The 20,545-nt window shown below is 40.1% G+C and overlaps 1 protein-coding gene across 6 annotated transcripts in view; it reads right to left on the bottom strand.

Moving 5' to 3' along the window:
* Window positions 1-20,545, bottom strand: part of TERF1 (telomeric repeat binding factor 1) — a 965,901-nt gene that overhangs the window by 492,492 nt on the left and 452,864 nt on the right. For all 6 annotated transcript variants that reach the window (XM_044067234.1, XM_044067236.1, XM_044067233.1 and 3 more), the window contains exon 5: window positions 1,064-1,213. In XM_044067234.1, coding sequence (XP_043923169.1) covers window positions 1,064-1,213 — 150 coding nt within the window. The remainder of the gene's footprint in view (window positions 1-1,063; window positions 1,214-20,545) is intronic.

Below are 20,545 nucleotides of genomic sequence, written 5' to 3' on the forward strand. Positions count from 1 at the left end.
TACTAATCATATAAATGAACAATTGCTGAAATATACCAAAATGTGTCTTAAGTTCAAAAAGTTATAAAGTATTGAAAGAAACCAGTAATCTGTGGTTCATAGATCTCAAAAGTAAAAGTCAAGTTCAGGATCTGAACTCTTGGAGTATCAGTAAAGAACTGATGGGCACAGAGACTAGTCAATCTCCCACCCCAATAAGTGACATTGAGATGAAGTTAGGAGTAATATGCCTTCAAACACAGGAGCTAAAAAGGGAGGAAAAAAACAGATGGGTTTGTAGGACAGGCAGTCCTAAACACTGACTCATTGAGGACTTTAGACACAAGATATGGAATAGATCTTCACAAACAAGGCCACAAACTTCCAACTATGAACTTTATCAAGAAGAAAGACAAGGACATCACAATGCTATAGATTTTTTCTAACTCTGCATTTGTCAGTGGGTTTAAAAAAGCATCCAAAATGTCAAAACACAACCTGGAAATGGAGGTATGCAAGTGCTGTTTAGTACTCTCATCCCATTCTGACGCAGCTTTCTCCACTGGTGGAGACTAGGAAGACTGTCACTGCTGCAGTCGGAGTAATGGCGTAGATGCTGGTGGCATGCCAGAATGAGAATATCTGGAAGGTAACCAACATTAGCAGCATGTTTAAATGCAAGGCATCCAGTGTGGTTGACTGAATCCAGGTCAGAGAGGTAAACTTTACCATCATTACCAGGCCAGGAGAAACACCCATGCTCCAGCACCAGTATCATCAGTAAGGATATCAGATTAGACTGCAATGGAAGGAAATTAGAACAAACCTGATGCAGAGTTGGACAGTGTTAGTGGGAATGAGACAGATACAAAATCAATGACAACAGACAAAAAGTGCTCATGTTGCAGTGTTTGAAATTAAATGAGGACGCTAAAGAACATATGAGAAACAAAGCTGACCAGCTGCAGTCTGCCATCTTGTAATGTGAGCCTGAGAATGTCAACTCAAAAGTCCTACTCTAAAGATACTTACCTTTTGCAATACTGCTTGTTAACATGCATACAAATTACAGAACTGAACGTACCTTTAGAAGAAAGCCTGATGACTGTTCAGGTAGTACCAGTTCAATGAATGACCTAATTCTCTCTAACATGCGACTGTAACTGAAATTCTGCAGGAACTGATGATATGGGTCCTTCTTGTTTATAATCTGTGACAACCTAGATTTTAGTGACTAAACAGATAAAAACTTGTGAGAAATGATGTTACCATAAACACACAAAAAACATTCTGATATGCAGGTTAGAAAGAAAACAAAACAGGTTTTCTAGATTTGGGGCATGTTATTTAGTGTCGTGCCCCATTTAGCATAACTACAAATGGCCAATGTACAATAACAAAATATGCAAGAAAAAGAATGTCATATGCATATCAAAGGGAGTGGTAACCAGTGTACTGAACATTTACACAAGATCCTGTCTGCTTAGACACCGGTATTACTAGTCCAGTTCATAAGTAACACAATGCCATTGAAGCTACAAAAAAATTATACACGGCGTATAAAGTGCATTTTCACCATTTTCTCAGAGAATTTTAAGTCAGTGGTAGGTAAGGGTACATACAGTACACCCCTGTTACACACAAAAATACATTGCTATGCTACTGTTTGGGGTTTGAGCTTCTGAGTCCTGACAGGATAAAAAGGAGTTTTACTTTTCACTCCAGGTGGATCCATATACAACTGTTGACCCTCCATCACCCAAGCTGCAGAAAAACAGTACATCAAGAACTGAAAAAGCTTCAAGACAAGCAGTACAAAACCTTAACAGAAGGCTGGCATAATGGGAGGCAAGGCAGGTCAGCTGCAGCAAAACTGCAGATGTTCAAAACTAAGGCACTTCAAAAGCATGACTAATGATTAAGTGTTAGTAGTGAGTGGTGTTCAACAAGAAACCTTTTACCAGCCAGTTGAGAAGGAGGTGGCTCTCTTGCTGTAGAGGCAATTGCAGGATCCTGCAGGAACTAGGGCCCAAGCATTACTAACTGGATGTCTACTATACAAGTCCTTGATTTGACCAGCCATCAGGCCCCCAAGAAGCTGTGAAGTTCTACTCTGTACTTCACAGTGTTTCTTACTTGAAGTAAGGACAACATGATCGACAGACCACGATGCTTTGCCAGAGATGGTCTGCACCTGTCGCACCTGGGATTCAGGTTACTGGCTACGGCTCTTGCCACCCCTATAGCGCCTTTTTTAGGCAAGGTTCAAAGGACAAAACCACCACCATAGCAGGTACAAGCATGCAAAATCTGATGGTAATGCTACTCAATGCTAGAAGTCTAAACCTCAAAATGCACTCTCTCGAGGCACTCCTAAAAATGGAGAACATCGATATCTGTGCAGTAACGGAGACCTGGTTCAAGGCTCCAGAGAGCACCCCTGCAATACCAGGCTACAACTCTTACCACACTGTTCAGCCACCAAACCAGGATCAAACCACTAAAGGTGGAGGAGTGCCCATATTCACCAAGGTTATTCACACCACCAGGTTAGTTGCCTAACAATGTGTCAAATTCTACAGGTGCAACTAACACTAGGTAAGACTGCAATCCAAATTGTAGCTCGTTACAGATCCCCCACCATGCCCCAAGATTCTCACTACACAAACATACTGGAAATTATTAATATACAACCAGACACCCTAAATACTGTGTGATTTTAACTACCCTGCCATTAACTGGGGAAACTACTCGTGTACCAACACCTTTGCCAAACTGTTCTTGCAATTCATAAATTCCAATGTCGTGGATCTCCTAATCCATAGTCCCACCAAGGGCTCCAATATCCTAGACCTGGTCATTACCAACATGGGAAATTGATGCCCCACACCTAGGGTCACCCCCTCGTTGGTCAGGTCAGACCATAAGCTAATCACCCTTAACATCCACATCACCCCCAGTAAGGAACCCTCCATAAAAAACTTCTCCAAAGCCAACTTCATGCTACTCAAGTCAGAAGTTACAAACTTCACGACACCCATGCAGAAGGGAACTGAAAATTCGACTGCAGAGTCCTACACCAAGGCAATGTACGAGCACATCCCCTCATGCATGAATCACGCCATCCCAAACAGACCCAAGATGCTCGCCTCCAAGTAAATAGTGTGGGAAGAAATAGCCAGGAAATTGTTATGGCTAGGCTTGTATAGGCCCTATGGCAGATAGCCTAGTACCAACCTATGAACCGATAAGATTAAGTTACTTGTTATCTATTCCTTTCAATCGTTTCTCCAGGATTTATGTATACATTGAAGAAGCCATCAAGTTGCATGACCACTTACACATCCATGGGCTGCCCTCACTGTGTACCACCTTTCTTCAGATACCCAGTTCAAAGCTCCTCACTCCCCTCTGAATTGCACACCTCAAAACCCTTGCATTACCAACTAGTTGAACAGAAATAAATTCCCATAAGATTTCTACTGCATGTGCCGTTACATATTCATCCACACATCCATTTAATAAAAGTGGACTTTATGAAAGCAGTAAACGCAAGTATCCAATAACTATGAAACAGGGGCAGTGTTCCAACAAAGTGTACTGCTGTACTGGTGAAGGATGTCAGTTTGCTGATGAACGAGTGAATTAGCTGCATCACAAAAGAGATAGTGTACTAAGTTTGGGGCAAATTCCACATGTGATAAATGGGCAAGCTTGCATGACTGTTCACATTCTTTTTAAGGCAGAAGTGGTTTTATTTGAACTAATCTGTCAGGTATTCTTTTATTTCCCCTTCACTAAAAATGAAATCTTACTCAGGATTACAAGTTGACTAATATGTAACTGCAACTAGACAGTTACTGAAAAACGCTACTTAGTCTGAATAATCATGGTAAAAATAAGCTTCTCTATTCATATCTAACAGTAAAGATGAGGGTGTGTGCATCTGGTACAGATTCAGAATTTCTCTTGCCGGATCTGTCAGCTGTACACACCCAATAATTGGTGCACGTTCTTTGGTCTGCAGGGGCTTTACACAAAACACTGCAGTGATCCAAGGCTATTGCTATTTCAATGCTGAGGACGGCTGACTGCCTTCTCTTACTTGTAATTGGAGAAAAATGAAAAATAAAAACTTGTAAAGTTAGAATTAAAAGCAATAGTAATAAACAGACAAAACCTTCAGATGTCAATTCCTCTTCTATAAAAGTACCGAAGGAATAAACAAGTAGATTTAGTCACCAGAATAAACTTTCATCCACCAACTGAATTTCATCAGGTCAACTTTTTAATAACAGCTTTACCTGTGAAAAACTAAACGTGTACTTAATGGAAACAAAGGATCATAAATCAAGATTGACAAGCCCATGTACAGTATTCAGCAAAGACAGAAACTATCTCATGATATGCTGGCCTACTAATATAGGCAAATGTGATGTAAACAAGACCCACATTACAGCTGATGGGTCACAACAAAAGGACCTGTGTGAAGCTATGCATTTTCTAGTTTGTCTTATTATATGAATCAAGAAGTCCAAAACTCGGTCAGATGTACAAGGCAGGAAATTTACTAAACTGATTACACAAATTAGCACTTTTGTCTGAAAACAGACTTCTTCAGAATACTAAAACCACTTTAAATAAGATGTAAAAGATAAACCACAATTGACAATCTTGTCCTTTACTGTTTGCTGTACAAGACACTGCTCATAGGAAGGTAATCATTCCAGCCTGGGTGCTTAACAGCTCATAAAAAAGCTGCCAATATAATTATTTAGTAACTTTCTGCCAGCCAGCCACCCCCTCCTTGTAAATGTGAAACCTTTTTCAAGATGAAAAAATACATTGTTAAAACTTGCACAACTGGAGAACTGCTATTGTTTATATCCAGGGCAGTGGTATCATTCTAACGGGATTACTGATGTTAAATTCTAGGTTTTATTTTTTGTTTTCCCCACATAAAACACGGGGCATAATACACAAGTTGCCACCTAAACAACTCTCGTTGTATTGCAGTTAAAACGCCTCTAAGTAAGGAAAGTTTTGTCAGCCAATAACACATTGTCCTTCACTGATAAATCTGCATTGCTTATATACACATCACATCTTGCCTTCAGAATGACTGTTTTATTAATCTTGGGTTGTCTGACTTTCTCAAGTATGTGTTTGAGGCAGTTACCTCCTTGATAAAAGTTGGATGCTGTACTAAATTTACCATTACACTCTTCAAAATAGCTAAAAATAAGCAGATGATTCAAAAAATATTCTTAATCTGTAGTTTGTTAGTTGAAACATTTCTTTCAAATTCTACCACTTTCTTGTATAATGCTACAGGAGTAGGAGTGATTTAAATATATTTTAATTACAGGAACTTTTTCACTTTCTCGCATTCTACTGCAACTAAGAACATAAATGCTCATTAAAAATGCATTCAGTTTTCACAGTGGATTCTGGCAGATTCAAGGAGAATCCTGTGTTGTGCAAGTTTCAATGACCTCTGTATATCTTCTACAACAGAAGCTTGAATCAGGCAGTTTTCTAGTACGGGTATCCTCGGCAACGTTAAGCAAACACCAGAGGTTGGCATTTTGCAATACCCTTGGTATTATGGAAATCACAAATGTCAGAGAAGCAGACAGTATTTCACCTCATATCTGATGTACTTGACTACGATCCTTGTGGATGGGTATTTCAGCCTAAGACTTTTTAGTCTGAAGGGATCAAAAACGCTATTGGGATAAGAAGAGGGAAGAGAGACTAAACTAATACCTTGAATGAGTCTCCCTTAAGTACAGTTGTGTAAAATCTTACCATAAGTTGTAGATGTCCTTCTCTTCATTGTTGCAGTAATCATTACAAAAGAGATTCCCTACCTAGGGCAGCCCGACATCCATCCAGCATACCAAAGCCTGAGGTTGTAAAAGGGACATGTTACCTCACAGTTATGCTTTTGGTGCTTGGTGCAGGGCATAAAGTTGACATATGGACGTACCATCTCCAGAACTGTAAAACCCCAGGAGGAACAACAAAGTCCAAGGATAAAAAAAAAAGGGAGCATGTACATCCAGGAAGAGAAAGAAAATGGGGAGGAGGGAGCAAATACTGCAACAATGAAGAGAATGACTTCTACTGTTATGGTAAGATTTTACACAACTGTACCATGTCCTCCTATATTGTACCACATCCTTCTATATCACTATTGCAATATTCATTACAATAGGGAGAGCACAAAAGCTCAGAAGAAAGCTGGGGGGAGGAAGTCCAGGCAGAGCCCTCAAGAAAACCATGCAGGACAGCCCTGTCAAATCCGGCTCTAGTCCTACAAACAACATCCAACTTATACCTCTTGGTAAAGGTATGCACAGAAGACCAAGCAGCTGCCTCAAAAATAAAATTAGTATACAAACCTCTGAAAAAAGCACCAGAAGAAGCCACAGCCCTGGTAGAATGAGCCTTAAGGAAGGAAGGCATTTCCCATGAAGAGAGTAACAAAAGGAAATAGCTTTACAAATCCGAGAGGGAATGGTTTGCTTAGAAACAACCAAACCTAAAGACCTAGGATGAAAAGAAACAAGCTGCTTAGATATACGAATGCCTTTTGTTTTATCCAAATACCACCAGAGTTGTTTATGCAAACTCAAGGTGTGAAGAACCTTCTCACTACCAGACTCTAGAGAAGAGAAAAAAGTGGGCAAATTAATAGACTGATTAAGAGACAACTCATTAACAACCTTCAGCATAAAAGGATTAGTACGAAGGGACACCCTGTCTTTATGAAAAAACAAAAAGGGGAGGGCAGCCATAAGGGCCTGCAGCACAGACACCTGCCTGGCTGAGGTAAGGGCAGTCTTCCAGGAAAAATGTTGTGAGGAAGATGAAGCTGCAGGCTCAAAAGGAGCCAGAGTCAATTTTCCAGCACAAAATTAATACCCCACGAAGGAGGACTAGGCATCCTGGGAGGTCTAATATGAAGGACACCTTTAAGAAATTGTTTGACCTGAAACCTAGAGACTAAAGGAGGAGTCAAAGGCAGATAAGCAGAAACGGCTGAGAGGTGGGCTTTAACAGAACAGTATGCCAACCCAGCACTGACCAATTCACACAAATAAGAGGGAATCAAAGGAACTTCCACAGAATGTGGATCTGGGTTACAAGAAAGACACCAAACAGAAAATCTCTTCTGCTTGGTTAAATAAGATTTTCCAGAAGTGGGATTCCTGGCCTCCTCCAGAACCCAAAGCATATCCTCAGGAAAAAAAGGTGCCTAAAAGGGATCAAAACCCTATCACCCAGCGTGTCAGCTGAAGAATGGACAAGTAGGGATGAATGAGAGACCCCTTGTCTTGTGTGAGTAGGTCCACCCTGTAAGGTACCATTTGCGGACTGCCCTTGCCTAAATGCAGAAGAGGAGTGGAACCAATGCTGTCTGGGCCAAAAGGGAGTCACCAACAAGATTTTGGTAACATCCTGTTCTTGAAAAGAACACGCGGTATGAGAGGAAGGGGAGGAAAGGCATAAAGAAACACCCCCTTCCAGCCAAAAGAGACGGCATCTACCTTCTCGGCCAGGAGACTCTGGTGCAAGAGAGGAAGTTGTCTGTTTAAAGGGGAGGCAAAAAGATCTACTTGAGGAGTACCCCACTGGTGGGCAATGTCTGGAAACATATCTTTGTGAAGCATCCACTCATAAGTTATTATGGACCTGCTCAGAGTCTGCCACAATGTTCCAGTCTGAAGAAATATAAACAGCCTGAAGAGTCACTTGATACTGGACAACTAGATCTGAAATCTGAAGAGCTAGTCTGCACAAGAGAACACCTCATCTCCCCTTGCTTATGTACCACATTACTGTGGTATTGTCTGAATATTTTCCAGGGCCCTGGTAGGAGAGAATGAAAGACCTGAAGAGCTAAGAGAAGCACTCATCTCTGATATCGATTGGGGTCCTTCTTTTGATGAAGAGACCAAAGGAGGCCCCAACTTCACGTCCGAGGCATCTGAACAGAGTTCCCAAGTAGGGATTGGAAGTTGAAAAGAAAGCCCTGGGTTGAGGGACAACTGATGAATCCATCACTGAAAGTCCAGTTTAAGGCATGGGGAAAAGGGGAATCTGAAATTCCAAAGGATAAGAATGTTGAAGTCAGACTGACTTAAGGAACCAACGTGGCTTTTGTATATGAAACCTGAACAGAGGAAGCATAAAAAATGGTGGAAGCCATCCATGTATCCCAGAGCCCTGAGAAACTCTTCTGCTGTAATGGAGTCCAGAGGAAGGAGGGACTGAAAGAAAGCAATCAGGGTTAAAACCTTGGGAGGAGGCAGGGATGCCAGCATTGGAACAGTCTGAAGCCTGCACCAGACAGAAACACAATACTGAGAAAGAGTTAGGAAATTCACTGTAAACACTAGGCTTTGCAGGAGACAAACAGCAAAGTAAAGATGCTGGAGTAAAACCTCTGGAAAGGAAGCCTCAATGAGCAGGTCATCCAGATAAGGAAAGATGTGAATTCCCCTCAATTAGCAAAAAGTTATCACAGGAGCGAGGCATTTGGTGAAGAACCTTGGGGCAGAAGTGTGCGTCAAGGGGCAAAGCAGGTAACTGAAAATGCAAGGAAGAAACAGAGAAATGTAAACACTTCTTAAAAAGGGGATGAATAGGGATATGGAGATGGGCATCCTTGAGATCCAGAGAAATTAGGAAAGCTTGAGGAAAGAGAGGAAAACAAGGTTTCAAGGGACAACATCTGAAAGGAAGAAACCTTCAAAATGATTATAAAAGGCACCACCAACTTACTCAGATCCTGATTAACTTTTTATTGAATAAAACAAAGATGAAAGCACTCAGTCACTTTTTTATCAGTGAAAAGAATTCATCAGAGCAATGAAGTTTTTTCACTAAAAAAAAAAAATAAAGTGATTGAGCACTTTCATCTTTATCAGTGAAGAGCGAGCACTTTCATCTTCATCAGTGAAGAGATTTCAGAGTCATGAAGTCTTTTCACCAATAAAGATGAAAGGGCTCAGTCACCTTTTTATTTATTTAATTATTTTGTTTGTTTTACTCAATAAAAAGCTAATCAGGATCTGAGTAAGTTGGTGGCGTCTTTTCTGACACTATTTGCTTTTGTGCTGATTTTTTTTTTTTTTGGTTTCTGTTAACCATCAAAAAGGTTGTTGAGCTGAGAAAGATCCAGAATGGGTCTCCAGGTGTTCCTCTTTCCTGGGAACCAGAAACATTCTGGAATAAAATCCCTTCCCTTTTTGAGGAACCGGAACTTCTTGAATTGTTCCCTGAAACAAAAGGTTCCAAAAAACCTCTAGAAAAAGAGGAAAGCTGTCCCTCAGGAAGCTGAGGAATGCCCAAAATGGTGGGAGGGGGGTTCTAAACCATGCAGTACCCCTGAAAAATAATGGATACAACCCAATAATCCTGCATGATCTTTAACCAAACTGGAAATGACAGGGAAAGAAGAAGAGAAAGAGGAATGTGATTGAGGAGAGAGAGGATGAAAAGTAGTCAGATAGAACCTGGCTTATCTGGAAAAGGAGGCTTCTGAGCTGTAGGAGTGAGTAGAGGAGCCCTTCTACAACCCTTTTTACTCTTGTGGGGAGGATGGCGAGACTGTAGCAAAGGCTCAAACTGAGGAACAGGCAAAACAGAAATAGGTTTCAATTCCTGCAAAGCCTTACCGTTCTCCTGAAGGGATTTAAAAAGCTTAGCAGTAGCAGCAATTAAAGAAATGTTTGTTATCTAGAGGAGCATCCATCACCTTAGCCTTAATATCATCAGGCAAAGACTGAGGGCAAAATCAGGAATACATCTAACACAGAACCAAAAGTAGCAGCTCTAGATGAGGCATCAGCTGCATTTCATATAACGGTGTGCTACTGAAACGATGGCCCAAGAAAAGAAAAAGCATAAGACTTCCCCTCAGTGCCAGGAAGATCTGAAAAAAACCCAACAGACTTGACAGAAAAGAGCCAAAACATATCCGGTCATGTGTGTCTGGTAATTCACAGCCCTAAAAGGCAGGGTTAGCAGCAGTATATACATTCTTACTCAAACTTTCCATAGTTCTGCTATTCTTGTCAGAGGGGAACAGTTTTATAGAAGGTAAAAGCTTAGATAGCTTATCAGAAGCAACAGAAATAACAGAAGGGTCAGCAGAGGGACACGTGTAAAGGAATTTGCAATCCTCAGGCACCTTATAAAACTTATCAGGTTTCTTAGGAGCAGGGAGATGAGAAGCTGCAGAAAAGGTGCCTAACAAGGCAGCAAGAACAGAAGGGACAGCATAGAACTTGAGACTCCAACTGAAGTTCATAATACTTTTGCTGAACATCTGAGACCTGGGTACAGTACCACTTAAAACTCCATCGTACAGGAAACTATCACCAAAGGAAATCTCATTGAAAGGAGAATCAGGACAGAGTCCTATTCTTCAGAACCACAGTTCAAGGGAGAGGGGAAACTGGGAATAATAGGTCAAGGGCATTAAACAGAACCTCAAATAAATCCTGACATTTATGTAGACTATCCTTGGGAGCAGGATTAAAATGCTTAGTTCCTTTTTTAAGGAGATGTCAGCCCTAAAGATCTTAAGAGGCTCAGACCCCTGACGACACTAAGTGTAGTGGGAATCTCCTCTCCAACAAGGATTTGCAGACCCCCCCCCCCCTCAAGCCCTTCAGAAATTAGCCGTAGTTCCCATGAACATCTGAAACAAAGGTCTGGAAAGCCTCCTGGGATTTGCAAGAAGCCAAATCCATGCCTGCCTCCGAAACAGTCATGGCAGAGGAATCCTACCTAAAAAAAAAAAAAAAAAAAAAAAAAAAAAACGGGCAGTCCTCTGGGCCTTCAGAGAAGTCAGGTGGAAGTGGTACAACCAAAGAATGTGACTAAGTTTTCTTGGCCATCTTCTTCATGGAAAACTGACCCTCTGGCCGGGACAATTACTCCATGGTACCCTTAGTCAATAATTTAAGATGCTGGTTTTTAGGTAAATGGCTAAAGAGAAGAAGTAACTACGCAGGGTCTTTGGAACAAATGTGTGGCAAGCAGCACAAGATGTATAGTCGTGAAAAGCACCTAAACAAAACAAACACTGCTCATGACTATCCATATGGAGAATCTATCTCCCACACTGGCATTTCCCCTTTCTGGATGATATGAAACTAGCAACCACAAAAATAAAGGAAGATGAGAAAAAACCCAAAGGGGCACTTATCTGAAAAATGTTTTGGTAAGCAGCAGATGAACGAGCGTTCAGACTGATGATCGAAGATGGCATTTGTATTGGAGGCAAAGAAGTTCTGAGGATGGTGCGTCCATACATCACCTTTATGCCCCACGGGGAGCACATTTCACGTAAGCCATCCATTTCATAAAACCCAAGGCTTTGGTATGCTGGCCGTATGTCAGGCTGCCCTAGGCTGGGAATCCCTATTGTAATGGATACTGCAACAGTGATACAGAAGGCCATCTTATTGAACGTCAACAGATTAAGAATAGGTCTCCAAAAGCTATCTTATTTTTGCTGGTACCAAGAAGTTTCTGTAATAAAGTTCACTTCCTTGCTTCTCCATCAGGATTATCTACTACCCCTACATAAAAAAAGTTAATCTAATACAGTTATAGTACCAGATGGGTCTAATCTTGAGGAACAAGAGGCATTGACGTGAAAGGAAAGACTGCCCTACACTTTGTTACCATAACGATAACATTTCCTCTGCTTTAAAGCAGACAGCCTGCCCTCCCCAACAGGTGGCAGGAACAAGGGGAAGAAAACCATAGTCAATACTGTCCCATTTACTTCCATAGGGGAAGTGCACCTACCTCCTCCTCATCTTGCCCTTTTACCTATACCTAACTCTGCTACATCTCCAGGCTCGTCTTTTCTGAAAATTCTTTTTGCCACTTTTGCTGCCCATAAAAGGACCACTATTAGCAATAGAATTTCTGTTTTACCTTGACATTTGGAGATGGAACTACTTCATGGACTCCATAGTTTTAACCTTCTCTTCTTGAAAATCTACTGTGAAGCACAGCCACAAAATAAATCCTTGCCCATAGGGAATCCAGTAATGGCCCCTTACATTCCTTGACATGGGATGTAACCTTAACTAAGTATGCTTTCTGATCACAGTACCAGTTGCTGCAGCCATACTTCAGGTATCCACAATGACAGTCATAATTAATGGATGACTATTCATTTTAAAAAGCCATACTATCTGTCTGAAGATGTCACCCTTATACTTTATACTGGGCATCTGACAAATAACTCTAAATGCCAAAGCAAAAAGGGCAGAAATGTTTGTCCCAAAATGTACTAAGCCCCTGCTCTCCATTATCACCATTGAGCATATGTAGGCTAGGAGCTGCTTATAGACATACCACTGCACATTCTGCCACAGGGTTCTTACACACTTGTGTGCGCTTTCGGAACACTGCAGAACGTTTTTTTTTTTTTTTTTTTGGAACGAAGTGGCTGTGCACGCACCTCCAGGGATGGCAACTTACAGGAATCCTAGTGGACCTTAAAAATGGAAAAAAAATATCAGGGGCTTCTATACCTTTTCACCAGATCTGAAATCTCTGAAGTCCGACTTTAAACGCTCCTTCACAAGATTTAAAGGCTCTCAAGGAAGCATCCTCCACAGGAGAGCTGAAAGAAATGGCTTCATCATCAGAGTCATAACCCATACATGAAGCAATTTTCAAAAAGCAAGTCACGTCTAAGAGTCTGAGGAATCAAACAGTGAATATTCCATCTTCTTGGGTGTGTGATGCCTCTGACACACAGGACTGAAATGGCTGAAAAGGTATCAAACACAAGCCACCATATACTTGTCAATGAATATGAACATATGCAACAGGGCTTTCCCTATGAAGTTTTCAAGGCGGCCAGATTCTTGTACTTCACTGGGTAAGATGGTAGCCTTGTCTAAAGGACTTGCATAATTCACTGGGAACAAGTTTTGGCAGACAGATGTGTTGCAAGCATCTGGAATATGCTGCCTTGTCCAGGCATCTGGAGTACTTCACCACAGGCCTGCAAAGCAGAAAAAATAAAATAAAATAAAAGACTCCACTGTCTTCTCTCTGGAGGTGGGGAAGGAGCCAATATATGTAGAAAATCAACAGAACTTGAACAGGAATCCAAGGCTGTGCAAAGCAGACTATCAGTGGTCCTAATATCCTCAGGCCTTCTTGGGATCATTAAGACATCATGCTCTCAGCCTGCAAATTCTATCCAGACTAAATTCTTCAGATTCTCTGCATTCCTATATCATCGTTTTTTTACACCACTTCTGGGAGGATCTACCTGACCTTGGGCAGATGCCAACAAGGCCTCAAGCTTAAACTTGACAAGGTAGGCCCTTCAAATTCATTGCTCACTGTTGGAGTGCCTAATTTACATGTGCTGAAAGGAAGACATTTCCCTCTCCTTAACAAAAAGGGTACGGCAAGTGGAATTTGACATCACACTTTTTCCAGTGAGGTGAGGGACGTCAGAAAAGTAATCAGTTTCCAGACCAAGGAAGACGAAAAAAATAAAAAAAAAACTTGAAATAACCCACTAATACATGTAACTGAAAGGCTCCCAAACAGCATATCATCCTCTAATAGATGAAGAGAGAGAGAGAGAGAGAGAGAGAGAGAGAGAGAGAGAGAGAGAGACTGCTGACTTGTTTCTTGTGCTAAAATCAAAAAGCTGCACAAACTGTTACAGCTTTTAGTCATGCATCAGACTGATGTGTTCAGACACAGGAGAGGCACAGGTCACTGGGGATGTCTAGAAAGCTGCGCAAGTCAGGTCGAAATGGTGGATGTCCAGCTTGCCTAATTATCATGGATAAGGATTCCTACTGCAGCAAAGATCTTTATAACAAGCATATGCTGGGTCAAGCCTGGAAACTACATGAACCAAATACGGTAACACTAAAACCCATCACACACTTATGTAGACAGACACCTGCACAAAAGTGAATTGCAATAAACAGTAAGAACAGTTTCAGACTCCTACAAATAAAGATAAGTTAGCAGAAAGGATGGAGAGTGTTGGGAAATGACAAAATGGTTAAGGTCCTTGCTTTCCAAACAGAAGGCACATGGTTTGGTTTTCAGATGGCATAACTGGCTAAGCTTAAAATGGCCTACAAGGGCAGTTAGCCTAATACTAATCTGAACTACTAAATAAAAAAAACACAAATGGCACTAGGACGCAATAAGGGCCAGTCCAAAAGGTTGACTACTGTTATCCAAAATATACAGGAGAGCCGAAAACCATAAAAACGTTCTTTAACAATGCACTGAACACAAACACAGCGTTTTTGTGGTATACCATGACTTCATCAGATATCCCACCCTTCCCTCAAGTCCTTAAATGCCTATAATCCTTATAGGCAATTATTTCATTAAACACATTAATTTAATCCTCAAGAGACAACCCTTTTACTCCATCCAAACTTGTATAGATTAAAAACACATCCTAACCATTGTACCAAGTGAAATACCATGAAAGCATCAAACCCCATTTTAATAAAAAAAAATTATTAAAATGTGCCAAAATTGTTTATGTTTGCAAACTTTACAAATAAATAACCAAATAAATAAATACACATTTCTCATTGTACAGTGTTATTCCCTTACTGCCATCTTGTGTCAACACTAACAGAGCCACTCTTAAGGAAGGTACACTTAACAAATAATGAATTCAAGGTATGTTTGGAATTGGTTTTAAATAATAGTTTTCTGTTCTTTGATGGAGAGTTCTACAAACAAGTGAAAGGGGTGGCAATGGGAGCATGCTGTGCCCCCACTTATGCTAACATGGTATCAAATTTTGGAAGAAAAATATATTTTTAGCTCCAGGTATGTGAATAAATGGAATTTATATAAAAGATACATGGATGATGTTAGTATTTTCTGGACAGGGAAAAAGAGCTTCACGATTTTTTAGATTATATTAACCATACTACTGAATTTTTAAGGTTTACCCATCATATTTCCACAAACAAGATGAATTATTTAGATGTTACTATCCATAAGGTAGATAGATCAAGAGGTTTTAATTCAACAGTATATAGAAAATAAACTTTCTTGAATTCTAATATTTTACTAGCACCTACCCCTTTAAACAAAAAAGAATATTGTTAGAGGACAATTTATATCTGAGGCTCCAGGATGACTTCTATAGACGAGGATTTTCTGGAGGAATGTGAAAAAAACGAGGAAGATGTTTTTGGAAAGAAAATACCCAAAAAATCTGATCGGGGAGATTATGGAAGAGAAAAAAAAAGAAAGGGTAAATTTAGACCAATTTTATGATTGAGGGAGGCAAGTTCCCCTAGGAAGGAATTAATAGAGGGGAACAAAGATAAAGGAGGAGTTGAAACTCACAAAGGGGCATTTGTTATAAATTTTAATATTGATACTTTTATTATTAAAGATATTAGCAAGAATTGGGAAAGCTTTCACATTTTTCAGGGTTAGAAAACAAATTTAAGGAACCTCTGAAATTTGTGTTTATGAAAGGATATAATGTCAAGGAAATACTAGAGAATGGAAGACTTAAAAGATGGGGGGAATAATACTAGCAAGAGACTGCACCTATAAATGTGGAGCTTGTTCACAGTGTTCATATATAAATAATAGGAAATCTGTATTTTTGAAAGTAAAAGGTAGAGTACTGGAACCTACATGCTTTGCTAACTGTGAAAGCATAGGGGTGATTTATTTGGCTTCATGTAAGAAATATGAAGCCTTATATGTGGGGAAGATGACACAGAGAAAGAAGAATTTACGAACATTTATGATATTCAGTGTAAGGATGAAAGAAATGTCCTGTATAAACATACCATGGTTTGTGCACAGGCCTCCTTTTTATTTGTTTGTAATAGAAAAGATAGAACAAGATGCTAGGGGAGGACCATGGGAAGCAAGGTTCGAGTTCAGGGAAGTATACTGGCAGCTTGCTTTAGAGGCAAATGGGTACCCTGGACTGAATGAGGCAGTTTCACTGGCCACAGTTCTTAAGTTAAGAGCGGCGAAACTTTGAGGTTTAACTTTTAGAGGAAATAAATAAATAAATACGGAATTAATAAAGTTGGTTTATATTTATATGAGTAGGCTTAAGGGTTTGTTAACATTATTCATTTTCCCTTTCATGTTTTATTTGGGTACATACTGCTAACATTCTGGGGGTTTGTAATATTACGATTTTTTTGAGCATTTTGATTAAAGATGCAATTTTATGAGAAGACACAAGATGGCAGTATGGGAACACTACGTACAAGGAAAAATGTGTATTTGTAAAGTTGGCAAATATTTTTAAACATTTAAACTATTTTTGGCATATTTTAGCATTTTTTTTTTTTTATTAAAATGGGGGTTTGACACACTTCGTATTTCACTTGGTACAATGGTTAGAATGTGGTTTTAATGTATATAACTATGGATGGAGTAAAAATGGTCATCTTCAAAGGATTAAATTGTGTGTTTAACTGAATAATTGCCTATAAGGATTATAGGCATTTAAGGACTTAAGAGGGATGGGTGGGATATCTGAAGACATTGTGGTATACGACAAACACACTTGTTTGTGTTCAATGCATTAATAGAGTGCGTTTTAAGGTTTTCAGCTCTCCTGTGTATTTTGGATAACAGTAGTCAAGCTTTTGGACTGGTCCCTATGGCTTCCTAGTGCCGTTTGTGTGGGTTTTTTTTTTTTTGTAGTTTGTGTTTTCCAGCACTCCTCTTCTTTATGGTTTCTAATACTAATCTGACCCTATGTGGAAAGTGGTAACAGTACATACTGCCTAAAGCATCATGCATTCGCTTCATTAACCTATCTCTATGGCAAAAGCTCTAGGTGAAGTGAGATTGGAGAAAAAGGGCACATAATGAAGGGTTCAAATCCAGTTTAGGATTGGGTGTTTGTTAATGGTTTAGGTGCTTACCTCACAGACAAAATACAGGCTTTGATTCTCACCTCTGGACTAGAAATTGGCTAAGCTTAAAATGGCCCACAAGGGTAGCTAGCCCAATACTTAACTATGAGCCTATAAGAGCAAGAGATCCTTCTGCACCAATTATCCTTTACCTTCAAGTGTAGCAACATAATCACTAGAATTTCTTATAAAAGCATTCCCCTACTGCAGGCTTAAAATGATGCAATGCAATTCCTTGGAGCATCAGGTCCCTGCCTATTCACCATTCAAATCCCATCTTAAGCACTTTGCTGAATTATTCACATGCAGCTATAAGAATAAAATAAATTTCAAGAGCCCAGTTCAATTATAAAATGAATTCTCTCCCTACAAGAGGTTTGTTTAACTACAGAACTATGTACCATTTTGCTTTTCACAGTAATTAAACAGTGACTGTTACACTATATTAATAAATAAAATACGTAAATTAAGAAACTCCCGTTATTCAAGCTTCTGGAGTCCTGAAAGCATCGCCACATGACTGTAGTACATGCATAAGAATCACTAGTACAGTACTTTTTGAATAACTGGGAGAGTACAAAGCAGTAAAAGCAGACCATACCCCTAAACCTAGGGGGGACCTTGCAAAAATTATACTGATGTGCTTACTGTCAACAGCCAATAAACAGGGAGAGGGAGGGACTTGTGTTGTAAAATTATCATAAGGGGAAGGCAACAACATATGCAGTGGGTTTAAAGGGACACTCTCTCAGGCTTTTTGCTAAAGTAGTTTGTTTACATTTGAGTACTGCGCAAGTCACATGTTCACCCACAGGCAAGGTTTTTTTCAAACAGCCTTGATGGCATACTGCAAGTTAGATTACACAGACTCTCTGTGAGGAATGGCAGGCAGTGCTATCAGCTTACAGTTGACATCATTTTGTATTTTTCTTCCCCCACCCATGGACAATTAGATTTGCTGAATGACTGGATTTTACTCAGCAAGAGATGCCCTCTAGTCACACACAGACCCAAAACCTTTTTAGCAATGACATGATATCTACTTTACTATGTAGTCTTTGAAAAACTGTGTCCAACAATTATTCAGGCCAAGGCAATAGTATTTTTGTTTCAAGCTTTCTGCTACAACACCCCCCCATGGAAATTAGTATTAATATGATTTGTTATTAGTGATACTTGATAGCGTGTCTGTATTCATATGTAGGTACACTGTTATAATTACACAGATTTTCCCTCATCTTGCAGCACAGCATTTCTTTGGACACATGTGCCTTGTAAAGAAACCTGCCGAGTAGCAAATGTCCTAATACTCTAAAAGAATAAAATATTTTGCATCTTTTCTCTAAAAATGTCATGCAGCTTTGGACCCGAATCTATTCACTGATGTCCTTCGACTCTGATGTTGCAGTATTCATAACAGTAGGGAGATGCTGCTTGCCAGTGCCACCGTTTGGCCAAAGTCTTAGTCCAGGAGGGTATGTGTGACGTCAGTTACCAGGGCCGTTACCAGGGCCATAAACAGACGTTAAAGTGACGTCTGCACGTACCCTTAACAGAATTTTTCTGCATTAGTGATCAGACGCCCGTTTACTAGTTCCACTTCTGCATCACGTTTCTTCAGATGACCACTTCAGATGACCACATTCCAGATCGTTAAAGACCAGACAACTGTTTTTGACCATTACAGATAAGTGCCCAGTGGGGTTTTCTTACTTAATTCTTACTGTTTAGAACTGCACATCAGCTAGGAAAGGGAAGTGTTTGTGGGAGACAAATTCCTCACAAGGACATACAAGTGTGTTTTTTGTCTAGGCGAGGCCCACGACTATACATCCTGTTCAATCTGTACAATATTTTCTGGCATTCTTTACTGTCTCTGTTTTCCCTCCTTCTCACCCTATTCCTGTGGTGTTATAGTTGGAGGCTTTGCAGTTGCCCGCAACTACTGTAAATTTGCTCTGGAACACCCCTCCCAGTCTAGTGTTCACTCTACTTAACAGAGAACATTTGAGAAGGCCAACCCACTTAGGCTCTTATCTTTGAATTATTTTCTGCTCCTCCTTCCTCTCTCCTTGCACTTCACTAACAAAGAAAAAAAAATTGCTCTTTATTCATTTGCTTTTACTGTATTTGTGTTACTTCCCACTTTATTTTGTTTTTGCCTCTTCTTAAAAGTACTCAATTGTATTTATTCTGCTGCATTTATTACTGCTTGGTGGCAGCCTGATTAAATTGTAACTGTTACTCTTAAGCCTTATGGTTTAAGCATTTGGGCTTCTACCAGTTGTTTTACATTAAGAAGGTTGGTGGTCTTCACTGTTTGGCAGGACAGGTAGCTTACATCCTTCTAAGTTGGGAATTGCTGATTGAAGGCTCAGTGTCTGTTATTCTAAACATGTATTAGCGCTGGTTTAAGCATGGGCTTCAGGCCAATTATTTTACATTAAGAAGGTTTGTGGTCTGCACTCTTGGGGGAGGAGAGACTAGATCCTACCCTTCTGAGCTGGGAATTTCTGGTTAAAGGCTTATTGTGCCTGCTTATTAGAACGGTTTCTGAAACTGGTGTGCCTTGTTTGCTGTAGCACAAACTAGATTCAGGCCTGTTGAATCTAGTTTTGTTTGTATAACTTCAGCACTAATCCAGGCCATCTTTTTTGGAGAAGGTTCTCCTTCACGCTAGTTGCAGGAGTGTGCAGTTATAACTTGTATGACTGAAGACTGCTGGAACAGGGCTCAGTTTTGAGCTTTTTTACTGGTTAAATTTGTCAGTTTGCTCATTTGCTACTGTTATATACATATATATATATATATATATATATATATATAGAGAGAGAGAGAGAGATGAACATTCACTTTATGCATCGCCGCTTAGCTAGGGTTAAACTACTCCTGGCGCCATAAAGTCTGCTTTTCAAAAAAGCCACAGTTTGTTTAGTTTTAGCACTCGTATCTGTTTCTTTGAGCTCAGCACTTGTTCAGGACTCATTGTAAGCACTAAAGCTACAAATTACTACAGCACTCAACTTTCCTCACTTGTCTAGAGGAAAACTGTTTTTAGTACTTAATAAATAAGTACCTATCCAGGCATGTCTAAGGGTCAGCTCCCAGTGTTTTCTCCTGTCTACCTGATGAATCTGGGCATCTTGGGGCAATGAAGCAATTGCTTCATGTACACAACCAACCCTCTCTTCCTACTACCTAACACTACAACCTGTGAGAGATGCACTTATAAAGCCAAACTGGAAGCAAAACACACTTCACCCAAGACTGGACTAGATAGTCAAGAGAAGGTAAACACTTGCACCACACCACACTCATCACAGTCTCTCAAACATACATAAGCACACACAGAAAAGTACAGGTGTACACTTACCATAAATGTAGATGTTGAGTGTATTCACTGTTGCAGTCATTACATTCGGGTTATCTGCTTGCAGGCAGCCCTCAATCGGCCTGATTAACAAAGTCTTGGGTCCTGCGTCAGTTGCTGTCCCTTCTTCCATGATGTCAGGTCATCAGGGGTATAAAACATGCAGCCGACACCATTACATCAGTTTTTCTTGCCCCAGATGTCAGGTGCCCCCCTACTGGGAAGCAATTAAACATAAAAGCAC

The sequence above is a fragment of the Protopterus annectens genome, chromosome 3.part1, assembly GCF_019279795.1.
Source record: "Protopterus annectens isolate FY-2018-M chromosome 3.part1, PAN1.0, whole genome shotgun sequence".
NCBI classification, from domain to species: Eukaryota; Metazoa; Chordata; order Ceratodontiformes; family Protopteridae; genus Protopterus; species Protopterus annectens.